The 15,802-nt window shown below is 49.3% G+C and overlaps 1 protein-coding gene and 1 long non-coding RNA gene across 7 annotated transcripts; one reads left to right on the top strand and one right to left on the bottom strand.

Moving 5' to 3' along the window:
* Positions 1-36: 36 nt before the first annotated feature.
* Positions 37-15,767, bottom strand: LOC114862969 (pikachurin). 6 transcript variants are annotated; one of them, XM_055511601.1, is made up of 26 exons: positions 15,080-15,764; positions 12,340-12,449; positions 11,471-11,557; positions 11,328-11,354; positions 10,992-11,109; positions 10,779-10,914; positions 8,806-8,972; positions 7,404-7,478; positions 6,924-7,030; positions 6,566-6,816; positions 5,995-6,179; positions 5,827-5,927; positions 5,645-5,745; positions 5,418-5,562; positions 5,037-5,226; positions 4,393-4,518; positions 3,726-3,969; positions 3,539-3,650; positions 3,301-3,417; positions 3,011-3,191; positions 2,733-2,756; positions 2,480-2,558; positions 2,265-2,408; positions 1,910-1,993; positions 1,724-1,827; positions 37-1,634 (listed from the first exon to the last, which is right to left on the bottom strand). In XM_055511601.1, the coding sequence occupies exons 1-26, from the start codon at positions 15,189-15,191 to the stop codon at positions 1,483-1,485; spliced, it is 3,279 nt and encodes a 1,092-aa protein (XP_055367576.1). In that variant the 5' UTR covers positions 15,192-15,764; the 3' UTR covers positions 37-1,482. The 6 variants fall into 6 exon arrangements, with proteins under 6 accessions (XP_055367576.1, XP_029019587.1, XP_055367577.1 ...); XM_029163754.3 differs by having other exon boundaries at positions 15,086-15,763; XM_055511602.1 differs by lacking the exon at positions 2,733-2,756 and having other exon boundaries at positions 15,080-15,767.
* On the top strand, positions 10,389-12,365 carry LOC114862971 (uncharacterized). Its single transcript, XR_003787094.3, has 3 exons — positions 10,389-10,514; positions 10,639-10,809; positions 12,236-12,365. It is a non-coding gene; the product is annotated as an uncharacterized LOC114862971 (long non-coding RNA).
* Positions 15,768-15,802: the final 35 nt, after the last annotated feature.

The following is a 15,802-nucleotide window of genomic DNA, read 5'->3' on the forward strand; positions in this document are numbered from 1 at the left end:
AACGTCAACGCAAGACAAGATCTGACCAGCAAGTGGTTCAATTGTCACATATTTATTCGCAGTCTAGTTGTTGATGGGCAGGCGTCAATTATAAATACAGTGAAGGTGCATGTCTGGCTTGGAATCTTGGTGTGTTTCATCGTCCTGAGGTGGGAGACGACAGTCTGGACACCTTCAAACTCCCCCATTCAGTCCTTCTGCAGACAACAAACGCTGGCACGTGAGAACACCTCAGCAGAGTACAGAATTATTTGGGGGACATTAAGGCTTGAGTTGTTCCTGTAGGGTTCTTCTTGTGTAATCGTCCGATTTCAGCCCCATCCACGTCGGTCCTTCCCACAAAATTTGCATCATTTGGCTCAATTCGTTTTAAAAAGCTGGTAACAAGCGCGAAGCTAAGCTGAAAGATCTAAATGAATATTCAGACACGTTCACTACATCAGCATTGTTCTAGTCCCTATGGCTACTTGCTTGATCAAATACAAACCAAACAGCATGTGCTGAACTTTTTACAGTGGACGGTCAAAACATTTAATCACACTGTCCATTCGCATTTACAGTCGATTTCACTGGGTCCAACTCGGTTGCAATGACTGTCAGACTTTGATTGCAAATTGTACGTATATAATTGATCGTTGTGTGGATCCGATACCAATTCATACTCGGGTATGAGCTTCCTAACGTAGTTTGAATGATGTTGAGGTCACTTTTTTGAGTGGCAAAACCAAAACTATCAATAATACATTAAATACAGTAACATTTAGGAAAGTAAGAAATTGACAGTCTTGAATTTAGACATGTGAGTTTCTGCCGGTGTGAGATACAAATCAACTTGACTGAAAGGCTCAGGTCCATAAAAGTGTCTAACAATCGTAGAATCCTGTCACCAAGGACCATTTAAATCAAAGCGATGTAAAAATAAAACTATTTTTTATGAAGCTCCCCAGTTTAAAACTAGCACCCTTTAAAAAACTGACATCCGACCTTAGAAAATGCAGCCTACAGATTGATTGAGACACCACGAACGACAATACAAATATCACAAAAGCAAAAACAATAGAAATGTTCTATGAACAAAACCAAACTCCTCTACAAAAACAATTCTTGCTCTCTACTAGCTGCTCTAGGTCAGGTTCAAGAAAATCTCGGGATGACACTTGATCCCTCGGCTTGTTTGGTTCTTCCAGCAATCAAATAAGGATTTTCAGTAGAAAAGACAAAAAAAAATGTCCTCCAAAGGGTTTTCAAAGACCGTCATTACCCACAATGCTTAGCTTTTCCTCCCAGTACTTGTGCTTTGTAACATCCTGTGGTCATTTTGGCTGGTGCCACGTGTCAAAGCCTAGTAGTAGATCAAATTACACTGTTTTAGTTTTCTCTCACTTTCAGTCAGTTGCAACAACTCAAGTCGGTCGATCGAGGCGTCGGCTCCAGGTTCACGCTGTGCTGGAGCGGGAACCTCCGGCTGTCGCCGGCTTTGTTCTAGTTGGAGCAGGTGTTGATGTTCTTGCCGTCAGCAGCGTCCTCCACCAGAGCCAGGTGGTAGTCGGTGGAGAGTGTGAAGTGGGACACGCAGCCCACCAGGCCTCCGACGTACTGCCTGTTGGTGTGAAGAGCGATCTCTTTCATGCCACCTGTAGATGGAGAACGCGGGGAAAGCACGGCCTTAACGCCTGTTTGATGCTACAATAAGGTAGCGTCGTGTCTTATGAGCTCCACCTACCGACATACAGGCGTCCGTTGATGTTGAGTTGCCTCATTTTGCCCGGCGACCTGCCCGTCTTTGCCCCGTAGTCATCGACCGTCAGCTTCCCTGACTGACCGTCCCTGCACACGTCAGTGAGCCTCATAAAACAGCTCCCAAGCAGTTCTGCAACGTGATTATTCAAATGCTGACGGAGCATCTCACCTTGTAGCTTTGACGCGGTGCCATTTTCCGTCGCTAAACGTCCCGTTGACCACGACGTTGACCGCGCCGCTGCCCAGGTTGTAACTTGAGCGATGCAGAAAGACACGAGTGTTAGCTGGTTGCTCAGGGTGGTTCAACGCTGCTGTCCAGATAAATCCTGGCTCCAGGTCACAGTCCTGCGTGGGACTTCAGCTCTTTTTTTAGCTCTGTCTTTACTAGTTGCTTAGCTGGCCGGGATCTTTGGGGGGGATCAGAGTCTTACTCCATTATCTTCAGTCTCCTGATGCGCTAACGTTTCTTCCCTTTCTGTTCCCCCTGGACGTAAGAAGCATTTATTACAGTGTTTAAACAATACCTGAAAATGAGTGCACCATCTTGCAGCCCCATAGACAGGAAGTCACTGTTGGGCCTCATTGGACTGTCTCCTCTCCACAGCAGTAAGCCGTCCTTGGCTGTGCTCTTGAAACGCATGAACAGGTTGGTCCTGGAGCCAGAAACTCTGAAAGGTTTTGATAAATCAACTCAAATGTACCAAAAACGCCTGTATTACCAACCTACTCCGCTACCAACCTCTTAAGGATGTCTCGGTTGTCATACGTGAGGTAACTTCGACCGATGAACTGTGGGATCTCGATGGCCTCGGTCACCGCTGGGCAGAGAAAACATGCGTTTGCTTCGTATCATCACAAGGTGGCAGCGTCGTTGTAGCTGAACCATAAGACTAAACTAACAGTTTGATTGTGCGTATAGTAGTGTACGATAGTGTGTATTCTTGTGTTGGATTGTGTATGTATTCTTTTTAAGTTGATATAATAGGACTTACTGTTCAAACAGTAATTTCCACACTCTGTTCAGCGAAAGCATCAAAAACAGAACAAGCAGAGAGGCTTAAGAGATTAGGATGTGCAGTATATTACTCTATATGACTCATAATAACAGAAAGTAATCCATGACAAGAGGAACATGCCACAACACACATGTATTCTTCTTTCTGAAGCAGCAGTGCGACTTCGAATCCTACCAGAAATCCAGCCTCCGCTTTTATGACTTCGGATACAATAAGATTACCTCAACAACTGAGTATTTCACAGGGCAACGGACCTTTCTGGCAGTGCCTGCCGTCGTACCCCAGGGGGCAGTCGCATTCGTATCCATCCCATTTTGGCCTGCAGGTCCCTCCGTTGGCGCAGGGGCTCTGAACGCACGGGTGGGCTGAATTAGCCACGTTCACTCCACCGGCTGAGCCGCTGGTGATGGGGATGGTGCGGTCGTTGAGAATCAGCTGGGAAGAGGAGGACACAGGGCTCATCGCTTTTCATGTTACGACTGCGGATGACCGTGTGTCTGTGTGAGTTACTGATGTTGGCAGCGGTTTGGAAACATGCACATACCTTCTGAATAACTCCGGTGAAGGGCCTTATTACACCCGCAGTGCTCTTGGTTTTATCATACTCTGGTACGCCACCAATATAAAGAGGGGAACTGCAGTTGATCTGCGTGAAAGCACCCTGAAGAAGTGGGTGAGAAATTAGTAGCTAAATCTAGAGCTGAAATTATGAAAGAAAGCTTCTGATGCTGTGATTCTACGCCCCCTAGTGGTCAGAAACAGCACATACAGAAGTCCTCTACCTCAGCAATTCCCTCTATTGGCCTCTGATTGTCTACTTGTAGGATCCCGCTCTTTGCCGTGCGGGACACCCTCAGCTCGTGCCACGAGTCCAGACGAATCTGCTCTTCACTCCTGTGGCGAAGATCATCACTTTTGTCAAGATGTGTCGACTTAGATGAACAAACGGGGTAAGAAATCATCTAATACCTTATTACAGCGCCGCCAGAGCCACAGTCAAACCTGAATTCCACATATCTGTCCACCAGATTTATAGCCAGGAAGTCGCCACTGCCCGCGTCATCGCTGTACAACAGCGTCCCGTCGGGCAGCGACGGGCGAAACGTCAACTCGAACTCCGTGAAGGACAGATAACTCTGAGAGGACAGAGGCCAAGGGACCACGGCGTACGAAAACACCGTCTCGTTGAAGAGCGGTGAAGAGAGCGAGAAACCTGAGGCGCGGAAGAGAGGACGGGGGAAAAGAGAAGGATGTGAGCCGTGAGGGAGGAGGAAGCATTAAGAGCGAAGGAGTTGATGAAAGGACACAGTGAAAGGGATGAAAATGGAAGGTTACACTGTGTGAAAGCTTCTACGACATGCGATCAATCTTTTTGCCTCCATATACGAAATAATAATCCTCATTCTAGGCAATTTTCCTCATATTGTAATCAACTGTTGGGTAATTACTTTAAAAGGCCCGTGTGACAGTCTGTGACAGGCCCTAAGTAAGAATGAACGCCGAGGAGATTTCACTTTCTACCTTCAAACCTCCTCTTGTAAACAAGACAGCTGTCTGCTGTGTGTGTGTGTGTGTGTGTGTGTGTGTGTGTGTGTGTGTAGGTGTGTGTGAGCAGAGAGGAACGAAGTGGACTCACTCTCTTCGCAGAGCTCCCCCCGGAAGCCCAGTGGACACAGGCAGATGTAGCCGTCGGCGCGGTTAGCGTAGCACGCGCCGCCGTTAGCGCAGCTGACCCGGTCGCACACGCCGCCGCTGCACTCACCTTGGGCACAGCGACAAGGAGACAGCGAGGAAGCTTAGCGAGGAAATGGTGAACGATCGCAGCAACGGAAGAAGGTCGCACTGAGGCAACGGCGGTTTATAAAATCGGGGTTTAAGAGTTGATTCTACGGGCTTGAGCTCGTGTCACGTGGAGCTGAACCACAGAAAATGTGCTTCGTGCTCTGCGAATTCCACATTTGTCGTTGCTTTCGGAAAAAGCTCATTTGGGGCTCCTCCAAAGACAAAAGACACCATCGGGCAAAGGTGTAAAAGCCGCCACCTGCGCCGCAGCATGACACCCATCCCATGTAGTGGGATTTTAAAAATATCGCTGCCGTCAAGGAAGCATCTTATTATTTCCCAGCGTGGCGCCCCGCGCGTGCGCTGCAGGCATCAAATTAAAAAACGAGTTCGTGTTAAACCACATCATCGCGTTCGTCGGTGAAATCCTTTACGCGGTCGGACTTGAGAGCGTTAAATGAAATGAAGATTTCTCACACACAAACGCCACAGACTCACCTACATCAGCCCCAATCAGAGCTCTGCCCAGAGGCCAGGGCCTGATGTCTGTGGCCTTGCTGTTGACGGTCAGGCTCTGAATGCAGCCCACGAAGCCGCCGTTCGTGCCCGTCGCCCTGACCAGCCAGTAAGCACTCGGAGATCCACCGATATAAAGCGGGGAGCGGAAAGTGATTTTAGTGTACTGACCCTGAAAGACCAAGAGTGAAGAGACTAAATGCGCTTCATCCTCGTGCTGTGGATGCACTCTCCAGCTCTAGGGCCAGTCTGCACCCAGGACAGTCAATATGGTTAGTAAAAGGTGAGACTTTTATCATTGGGGGGGAAAACCCAGCGATGATGGAACCAATGTGTTGGCTGTGTCGCATGCGTTGCTGTTACCGGCGAGCGTCCGGACACGGGCGTGTCGTTGTCCAGGCGGAGCCAGCCGCTCATGCCGTCTCGGAACACGGTGACCGTGTGCCACTGGCCCAGAACCACGCGGCTCTCGCTGACGATCTGAGCGGCGCCCGTGCCGCAGTTGAACCTGCGGAGGCCGACGCAATGAGAGGTCACGGAACCCTCCGCGGACGGGGAGCAGAACCGGGGCCCGGCGGCGGCCCGCTCACCTGTAGTGCAGCTTGCCCCGCACCAGGGCCAGGGAGGTGAAGTCTCCGCGGCCGCGCTCGTTCTCGCCGCAGTAGAGCAACAAGCCGTCCTCAGAGTCCGCCTGCGCGACAGAGACACCGCTTTACACCCTCGCCAGGACAGAACGGCGGCGGCACCACCCGGAAGCCACGGGAGGCCTCACCTTGAAGTCCAGCGTGATCTGAAAGGTCTGGTAGGAGTTCTTCAAGGGTTCGAAGGTCATGTGGGAGTAGCCGTAGAACCGAGGAAAGTTCACCGACACCACTGAAGAAGAATGGAACGTCATACGGCACATGCATTCCCAACCCATTCGTGTCCATGTTCCTCTCACCTTCGGAGCAGGTGTCCCCCGTTCGACCCAGGTTGCAGTGGCAGCGGGAGCCTCCGCTGTCATAGTCGCTCAGACAGAAGCTGTCGGGGGGGCACACGGTGTCGTCGCAGGTCAGCTCGTACACGCGCGGCTCGTCGCCTTTCCAGGGGGACATGGGTGCAGCGGTGGTGACGGACGCGGGGACGCTGAGGAAGAGGGGGTCAACTGCACAGGCTGCGGTCCACAGAGAGACTAACGGCTGGAGTTGATGTAATAGTTCACCGCTCTTTAGCGGCTTCATCAAATGATTAAGTGGAGGGGCACGAGAAACGCAAATGGTAGAAGGCTTTTAAGAGGAAGCCGAACACCGCGAGACACAGCAATCTGGCAATCAAGGAGCCACAGCAGCGGCGATAAGACTCATGACTCATGACTTTTTTAAGAAAATAAATCTTCCCTTTTCCCTTTTTTTGCTTTCTCCACATACACCTGTTCATTTTCAGCGTTCTCTTCATAAGAGATGTCATTACCTCCTGCGATCGGGGATAAACACCACTTACGGGTAAATGAACATTTTGAAGGCAGATCTTACCTGGTGGTGGTGAGTGGGGCGGCAGCGGTGGTGTCGAGGGTGGTGCCGGGCTCTGAGGTCGTCACGGAAACCGGGTCCGTGAAGTCGGGGACGAAGGACGCGGTGGTGGTGGTGGAAACCGGCGGGGTCACAGCAAACGAAGGGGGGACGGTGTTCATGCGATACACAACGTTCTGACCCGACGGAGGACCGGAGCGGGAGCGGAGCTGGGACTTCCTGTTGTCCTGACTGACACCGGTCAAGGGCTTCAACTACAAGGCAGGCGAAAGAGACGACGCGTGGAAATATCCCTCATTTAACATTTTTACTCAGTTTAGAAATGTCAACTTCACTGATATCCAAACAAAATCAAACCCACCTCTTCAATATAGACGTCATAGTCAGAGTCATCAACGTCAAAGCCGTCGTCATCCTTGGTCTTGGAACCGTAGCGACTCTTATCACCACTGCCAACATCTGATGGACCTAAGAGCAAAGGTCACCATCAATAACTAAGTGTCGCTGGAAACTTTACTAAATGGTTTGATTATTGATGAGAGTAACAATACAATGAGGGAAATAAGTAGTAAATGATAAAAGTCAAGGTACATTTAACACAGAATGAAATATATTGGTTCACGCACAGAACCTTGAGGAACCAAATTACAAATAACCTCATTAGTTAGTTACACTTACTTACTGCTATGAGAGCAGAGTCACAACAAAAATAATGAGCATGGTTCACTGAGGTGAGCTGTGTGTTTGATGTCAAGTGATGATCATGAAGGAGCACACATGACCATATTACACTGGTTATGGTGATGATGACTGACAGCCGGCGATGGCCCTGTGGGCCTACCTGTGACCCTGTACCAGGGCTGCTGCACCACATACTGAAAGGTGTCTCCTCGATACATAACGGTGCCAAAGGAAGCTCAAGAAGCACAAAGACAAACCCACACAGTGAAAACAGCAGCTTCGGATAAAATACTTCGTGAAAACACAACAACTGCGGCTGAATGACTGCAACATGTAAAGTGATAATTAATTAGCACAGCTTAGCACCATTAAATCCTGAAGGCGAGCACACAGGGAGAAGGATGCCCAATAAAGCCCCCAGCCACCTAATCTGCTGTTGTGTAACAATCTCCCACAATCCATGCGACAATGTTTCCAACCACTATAAACACAGGAAAAGTATGTCAGTCAGTCATGCTCAGCCCAGTCTGTGTGTGTGTGTATGTGTGTGTGTGTGTATGTGTGTGTGTGTGTATGCGTGTGTGTGTGTGTGTGGGGTGCCGATGGGCAAAGAAGGGGTCTGGCCTCCCGCCCTTAATCCTGTCTGATGAGACTCGGACATAACCGGCTTTTGCCCCCTGCTGTGAAGCCACGCTTCTCTCCGTCTCCTCATTTCGGCTCGTCTGCCTCTAACTGGCTCGCTCCGTCTTGATGTAACTTTCATTAGCGTCTTCTCCAGCGACGTCTTTCTAATAATCTCTGTCTCTCGACAGTAGGTCAGCGCGTGTGTGAGCGCCTGACGACAAACGCGGCTGGATAATGTGATTGCATCTACACACACACACACACACACACACACACACACACACACACACACACACACACACACACACACACACACACACAATGTCCACAAATCTGTAGGTAAACGACTCAAATGCCAGTGCCTTGATCCAGTTACGCAGCTAGTGTGTGCATGTGAGCACGGCACACTGAGGGAATGTGTGTTTTAATATCAATCAGGCGGCCTGTCCCCATCCCCCCTGTGCCAGCAGCAGACTACACCACATATAATAAAGTAAATGAGCCTGTTGCTCAGTGTGTCCATCATCTAAAGCACAGCGGATGCGCTGCCAGGTGCTGGCCTACATTCGAGTGGAGGCCGAGCGAGGCGAAGCGCGCTCGCGGCGCGTCAAAGGCGCCATTAACCTCATTGAGTTCGTTCTTGGAGGCTCACCTTCAGAGCCTCTCTAGGAAAAACAACATAGCAATGAAAAGCACGGTTCCAAAAGGTTTTTTTGTGATTTGTTGATGATGATGAGATTTCTGAAAATAAATGAGGGCTTTCGATTCAACTAAGGAGCAGGCAGGAGAACCGTTCCCCAGTACAGACTGGAAGAACAGCTCGGCTCCCATCGAACAGAGCGACGCCGGTGTTTGCACCGTGTGGTCAGAGATGTAAATGTTTAATGTTGGGATGCAAAAGAGAAGCTGCGTGTTTGTGTGTGTGGGCCGGGCCCTACCCAGGGTGCGTACGGGGTTGTTGATGTTGCTGGGTGGGCTGACCCCGTGCGCGCTCACCGCCCGCACCACGAACTGGTACGCCGTTTCCGGGATTAACCCCTTCAGGACCATGGAGCTGGTCTCAATGGGCTCCCGGATGTACGTCCACTCCGTGTCCATCTCTGGCCTGGAGGCAAAAGGAAGTAATTATTGCATTAGAACGTTCCTTTTGTCTGAGGTCTTCATAAGCGATTTCACAAAATGTTAAGTTGGTCTTTTATCAAAAAGTTCTCAAAACTTATTTTTAACTCGGCCCATTCTGGTCCTTCTGCTGTCGTTCTGAAAATGTCTGCAACAATTACACAAATACAAATTTTCAAACACAACAAAAAAAGATCAAGTAATTGAGACGTGTTGTTTTTATTATGTTACTATTCCTGACGTCCTTAAACCATTAAAGCGGCGCTGGGCTTTAATTACGTGCAAACACAAAGGAATTCCCAAAATGCTGGACCTCTGAACCGCGTCCTCAGACGTCATCTGGAGCTGTCGTGCTTGTGCCTCAAGCAACGAGCGGCTGAACAGAGGCCTCTTCACCGCTGCTCAATGCCTCCCTTCACCACGACTCTGCGTCTTTGATCCCGTTTGTCTGTGAAGCTCCTCTGTGGAAAACGCCCGGCCACGCAAACACAAGTTACACGACAGCTGCTCGGCCCCCGTCCCTCTTTGCTCGGCTGCAGGTTGAAGTGTGCTTGCTTTTATATCGAAGACTGTTAAAATGGAGGCTTTTTTTATGTTCCATCCGCCTTTTTGTTAGCGCCCGGCGAGTCATCAGACAACTCTGAGCAAATTATTTCTGACCTCCGCTTCCTTGACATTACATCCAGAGGACTCGTCTAGACATGAGAGGTCCTTCATGTGTGTGTGTGTGTGTGTGTGTGTGTGTGTGTGTGTGTGTGTGTGTGTGTGTGGCCGGACTCTCCCAGGCAGTGAATGAAACGCATTCTTCCCCATCGCTCAACCAGACGTCAGGCTAAAACACAAGCGGTTGCACTGAGCAATCAGCGGATTCTGAGAGGCGGCGTCTGCGGCGAGATGCAGATCATTATTACGGAGGCCGAATGTGCAGAGGGCTTTTCTCTGGCTTCCTCCGAGGTCCCTGCTCGGTTCACTGCCCTCAGCAGAGATCTGCGAGAGTTCCAGTGTATAAAACCACAACTTGTTGTTTTTATGCCTCACTGCAGAATAAACAAACAGAACCGGGGTAATTAATCAGCTTTAGAGGTGCTGGTGGTATTTTGGAGCCTTCAGACGCACACAAATCATCCGGTCGTCCGTGCTGCGGCTGCCTACACCGTTACCACACAGCGACTGGATTGGGCTTCTTATTAACACGCAAAGGTGCATTCGTCATAATATTAATTATTGTTTGGAGACACGCTTGATTCAGCGGCCGACGGTGGAACGAGGCCGAGTGCTCGACACCTACAATCACCCAAAAAGACAATTCGAAGACGGAGCGATTCGAAGTGAAAGTTAGTCACCCTACTCCTGGGTCACTTAAAACTAAGACCAGCGTTTCCACGGCAACAGCCGGTGAGGCCCGCTGACATAATTTGTGGTTAGCTGATAATACTGGGGAGCAAGCAATGAGAAGGTAAAGGGCTTTTAGATGCTTTTTCTGCCTTTAGCTGGGGTGAAGAGAAAGGAGCAGCGTGGTGCTTGTTCAGTAAGACATCATCTTTTGTTGGAAAATGATATTTATAGTAAATTAGTCCTTTTTAGAAAAGACTAAAATTTCAGATACCGTTAGATTAGTTAAGTTATATTATTTATTGTGTCTGAGTTAATAGTTCGTATTTAGGCTTTGAAGGCGGCTGCTGGTCTTCTCCTTCATAACTTCTGCGTCTACTGTACATGAGCTGGAGTGAAGGCAGAGTCTCGTGATGGGCGCTAATGAGGGAATTAATTGCTTCTTGGTGTCGGGACTGACCTGATGTAAGCCACCAGGAAGTGGAGCACAGGTGAGCTTCCCTCGCTCTCTCCCTGCTGCCATGACAACGCCAGCTCCGTGTCCGACACGGCCATGACAACGGGCTGAGTGGGGGGCGACGGGGGCATGCACATGTCTGATGGTCGGAGAAGAAATTTGATTTAGAGAAAGATATTAATAATTATGAGCGTTATTAATGATACAGACACGGACCCTGTGAAGCCGTGCCCACGTCTCTGGGCATGCTGGGTCTCCCCTCCCCTGCCCAGCCGTACGCGCCAACGCTCACTCTGTACTTAGTGTTCACCTTCAGGTTACCAACCTCCACGTCCTGGAAAAGGGGCAGAATGGGGGGCGGCCGTGCGAGAGAGAGAGAGAGAGAGAGAGGCAGCGGAATAACACGGAGAGAGAAAAATAGATGGCAGGAAGTAAAAGGAGGAAGAGGGGAGAGGAGTCATGAATAAGTAATAGCCAGTTTATTGCAGAATGACTGCAGAGTATGTCACATCCAGCTACACGTGGTCTAATTCACCAGAAAGTAATACTCACGAAGTTGGCCTGTCCGTCAAATTGCCCCTTTGAGAACGAGAGAGAGAGAGGTTTTCATCAAACATCACGTTACGGATCGTCAACACGTCTTCATAGAACAGCCTATAAATGCGCTGCTGCGACCTCGTCCTGCGTGTACTCACAGTGGTCAGCATGTCCAGGCTCAGCGGCACCTCTATTAAAGATGCTGCACCTGCTGGACGGCCACTCCGCATCTCTGTGTAGAAGACCTGAAGAGACGGGTGCAGAGGCTGTGTGAGTAAACATTGGCTGATATGTGTGCACTTTAAAGTGGTGGGCTAAATGACCGCGTTCATGCGCGGGTTGCGGAGACGCTAGGTGGCTGAATAATCCTCTTAGCGCAGACATATGGAGAGCAGAGCAAACAAACTGGGTTCTCTGCGGTATCGTTTAAGAATAATAAAGCTAGACATAAGAAAACAACATATGGGTGCTTAAAAGTTATGCCTGAAAGGGAAAAACATTTTTTAATTCCACACTGAATTCGTAGAGGAGAAAAAACTTCCTGTTGTATTTGTGGCCCCGTCCGGTTCCAAAAAGCAAATAAATGTAGTGGAGCAACAAATCTGTTGACAAGACACTAAATAAAACTTTGCGACTGCATCTTTCAGAGCAGTATTACTGTACGGCGGAGGACGTGTAGGCGTTTGGCCGTGAAGGGCTCCATCAACCCGCCAGAAAAGTCCAAATATCAATCTGGCCCTCAAGGCCAACGCAGCGGACCATCAGTTTGACAGACACTTTAAAAGCGGCGACAGAGGCCACGGAACGCTCTGCCAGAGTGAAACATCTGTTTAGGAAATAAAGGAATATGATTTGTGACATATTTGGGAAGTTGTTGTTTTTTTTATGCGGCCAAGGTTAAAAGCTTTCTATTCTGAAAACAGTGTTGCAGGGAAACAAGACGCTGCCTCTCCTCGTTATCTGGTAAAACATGGCCCAGAACCTCCCTGCTCATCCTGTGCCGCGCTGTGACGTCATCTGGACCCACCTTGTAGCCCGTGATGGTACTGACGTGTCGCCGGGGCATCTTCCACCGCACCCGGAAGGCCGAGCAGTTGACCGTCTCCAGCTGGATGTCCAACGGGGGACTCAGACGATCTGGGTCAAACAAAGACCGCGTTATGGGCGTGATTGGGTTCACCGCCATCAGCAGCTCAACTTAAAGCAAATAAAGCTCATTCTTTTCAAAAAACGTGAATCCATGAGTTCTGACGTTTCAGCCGATCGAGAGTCGGACCAGAACCAGAGTCCATGTGAAGCGTGGGAGTGAGAACTGCTGGGGACGCGTGGACGGACATCACCCGGCTCTTCACGCGCCGCCGTCATTAAACCCTCGGCGCTTCGGCGCCACTTCAAGAGATTGCGATTTGGCTCTCAGACTTCGGCCGCGGCCTGAAAACGCTTCAGGGGGCTCTCGTGCAACGGAGACGAGCGGCAGCTGTAGATGGTGGACGCTCCCGGTGACCCGGCGTCTGCACGGCCCTCGGGCTCTAAAGGATGAGCACGAGCAGACGAGGGCCCTCAGAGCATCGCAGTCGCACACTTCATGTCATATTTACACGGAGTGGACGAGCTTGTTACAGTCCTTAGGCAATTACGTGTTTCAGACTGTAATATCGCCCGTTCTCCCGCCTGCTGTGCAGCTGCCCACAGGTTCAAGCTTCTTATTTCAGAGATCGAAGCTTAATTTAGTCCAGGGGCCAAACCTCTGTCCTTGGGTGGAACGGTGCACGAGACTGTGCTGCTACAAAGTGACAAACTTCAGAGGAGAGAGATCAAACACCACTAAATATAGCAAACCGGAGCTCGGGAAATTGAAATCTCGTGTAGCTCCAGCACCTTCTTCTTCTCCGCTCTCCTTCTCCTCGGCGCTTTATTCCTTTTGACTCGCTCCTTCCAGTCCGTGCGCCGCCGCCGCTCCTGTTGTCATCTCTCCCCTCCCTCCTTCGTACCCTCCTCACTGCTCCTCCATCCAAGCGGGTAATTCAGTATGTCAGCTGAATTCCCTGATCATCCGGATCTCCCCAGGGGTGTGGCCCAGGAAACGTAGCTGTGAGCTGAACTCACAAAATAAGAGCACACCAAGAGGGTTCCTCCAATCTCCTAGTGTCACTGTATGTGTCCAGGTGCAGGTACTGTATGTGCTTTGACTCATAAACACCTTGAGTGTGGATCTAGCATTCATACACATTCAGACCGATCAATAAACAACAACTGATAAAGTGCAGTGATCACATCATCTGCCACAGAGAAAGTGGCTTCCACTTGTTAATATCAGACGCCTGTACACTGTCGACTGTCTAGTGTTGTACGTATTACACCTGCTGCAGTATTAAAACCATATAGCAACAACCTGTTGTTTCTCTGCTGCGATGGAGACTGAATCAAACTGCGTCTGCAAAACGCTAACATTAATCTTAACTGTCTCACACAGCAGCCTAACACCCAATCTATTCAGTTTAAAACATAGGAACTAATTTGTTTCTGCAAACTTTGAAGAGTATTATATTCTCATATCATGATCATATTGTACGTTCAGATATTTCCTTTCAGAATAAACCCCGTGTTTGCTCTCTCTGATTCTCAGAGTCGGTCAAGTAGAAGAGCTGCTGAACCCAGGTCTGAGTCATCTGCTGGTGGATGAGCAGCAAGACTCCACTTCAGCCTGACTCAGAAAACGATATGCAAACATTTACTCTGACGGCACAAACTTTAAAATGCCGTCTACCGTCTTCATCTTTGTCACGTTTGTGTTGTATTTCAGCCTAGTGTCCTGCATAACATATTTACATAGAAATATGTAAATTTTCTGCTCTGACCAGGGATGAAGGTGTCAAAATCGTGGAAAAGCAAAACCACCTTGGGGTGAGACATCATTTAATTTGAGCCCCCTACTAACACCATCAGCTTTAAAGGCTGATGTGATTTATGTGGACACCAAGCCCTGTTGACATTCTCCCTCCTTCAGAATGAGACCCAGAGACCTCAGAACAAAAAAAAAGCAAGTACAAATGTCACCGGCAGTCACGAGGACCGAAATACAGCCGTCCTCTGCTTGGCAGGCTCCACTGTGGAGGCTTTTCTGTGGTGACAGACAGATGTAACAGTCGCTCCACTGTGGCCTGTGGGTGCAAAGCAGCAAGGGAGGGAGACGCACGACAGTAAGAAAGAGTGACAGCGAGAGGAGAGGGAAGTGATGGGAAGAGAGAAAGAGGAGAAAGGGTAAAGGATGGGGGGGGGGGGGGGGGGGTAACCAGGAGAGACGGAGCAGAAGCTGTGGATGTTGACACTGACTCACACGTACGTAATGTCATACAGGTGCCTCTGTCCATCAGGACTGCATTTAAATAACAGGCCAGAGACAACGCTGGCAAAGTGCTGCTCCATAAAGTGCTGCACAGACGGGCTTGAGTCAAAGTGCTCACTTTTACACCACAATTACAAGATGATGACATTCAGCAGGCGAGTTTCATGGTTACAGCCGTGATTAGCATGGAATAATTACCCTCATTGTTATTTTGTGAATGGGAGTTATTGCTGAAATATTAGTTGATTTTTGAATCTTTAATGTGTAATAAAGTTTTCAGGAGTGGTTAATGAATGGACAAGCACGCAAATACAGACACTACAGTTTACTCTATTATTATTATTATTATTATTAATAATATTATTATTAATATTATTATTATTATTATTATTATTTAATATGATTTTGAGTATTGACTTACACTTACCTGATCTTCGAACGCTTGATCTTCTTGCACAAAAGCAGACGCTGGCTGCGCACACCGCAAGGAGAAGTAAGTACACCAGAGTCCTTCCCTTCCGTGCGGGCTCCATGTCTTTTTCCTGGTCGAACAGTTCAGCCGCTCAGTTGTTCATTTTAACACACCGATCCGTGTGGAACTGCACATGGGACTAATGTCTCTGCCGAAAAAGGTCGTTTTCGTCACGGTTTTGGCGCAAACACCATCCAAACACCGGTAGGATGTGCCCGGAAAAAGGGCAGCTCCGCTTTGACACTGATAAGATTACAGTCTGCAAAAGATCAGTGGGTTGGACACATGGACGGAGGCGCAGGCTGCCACTGTGTCCCGAAGGCGCGCGGACACGCGCAACGACGGAGGGCTGTCCCCACGGTCCGCGCGTAACGCGTAACTTCTATCACAGACGGATGGTGGCCGCGAGCATTTTTACGCGCGATTCTAGAAGCGTCCTGTCACGCGCCGGTTCGCGTCGTGGACCGTGATGGACGGCGAAGTTCGTGGACGTGGGGCCATTTAGCGCTAAGAGGATAATAAGCGTCTAATCCGCGCACTGGACACAGATGGAGAGCGTGTCTTGACGCAGAAGCAGGGGAGCCGCTCAAGCAACAGACGCTCCACGTTTGTGTGTGTGTGTGTGTGTGTGTGTGTGTGTGTGTGTGTGTGTGTGTGAGAGAGAGAGAGAGA

This window comes from Betta splendens, chromosome 9, assembly GCF_900634795.4.
Source record: "Betta splendens chromosome 9, fBetSpl5.4, whole genome shotgun sequence".
In the NCBI taxonomy this organism is placed as follows: domain Eukaryota; kingdom Metazoa; phylum Chordata; class Actinopteri; order Anabantiformes; family Osphronemidae; genus Betta; species Betta splendens.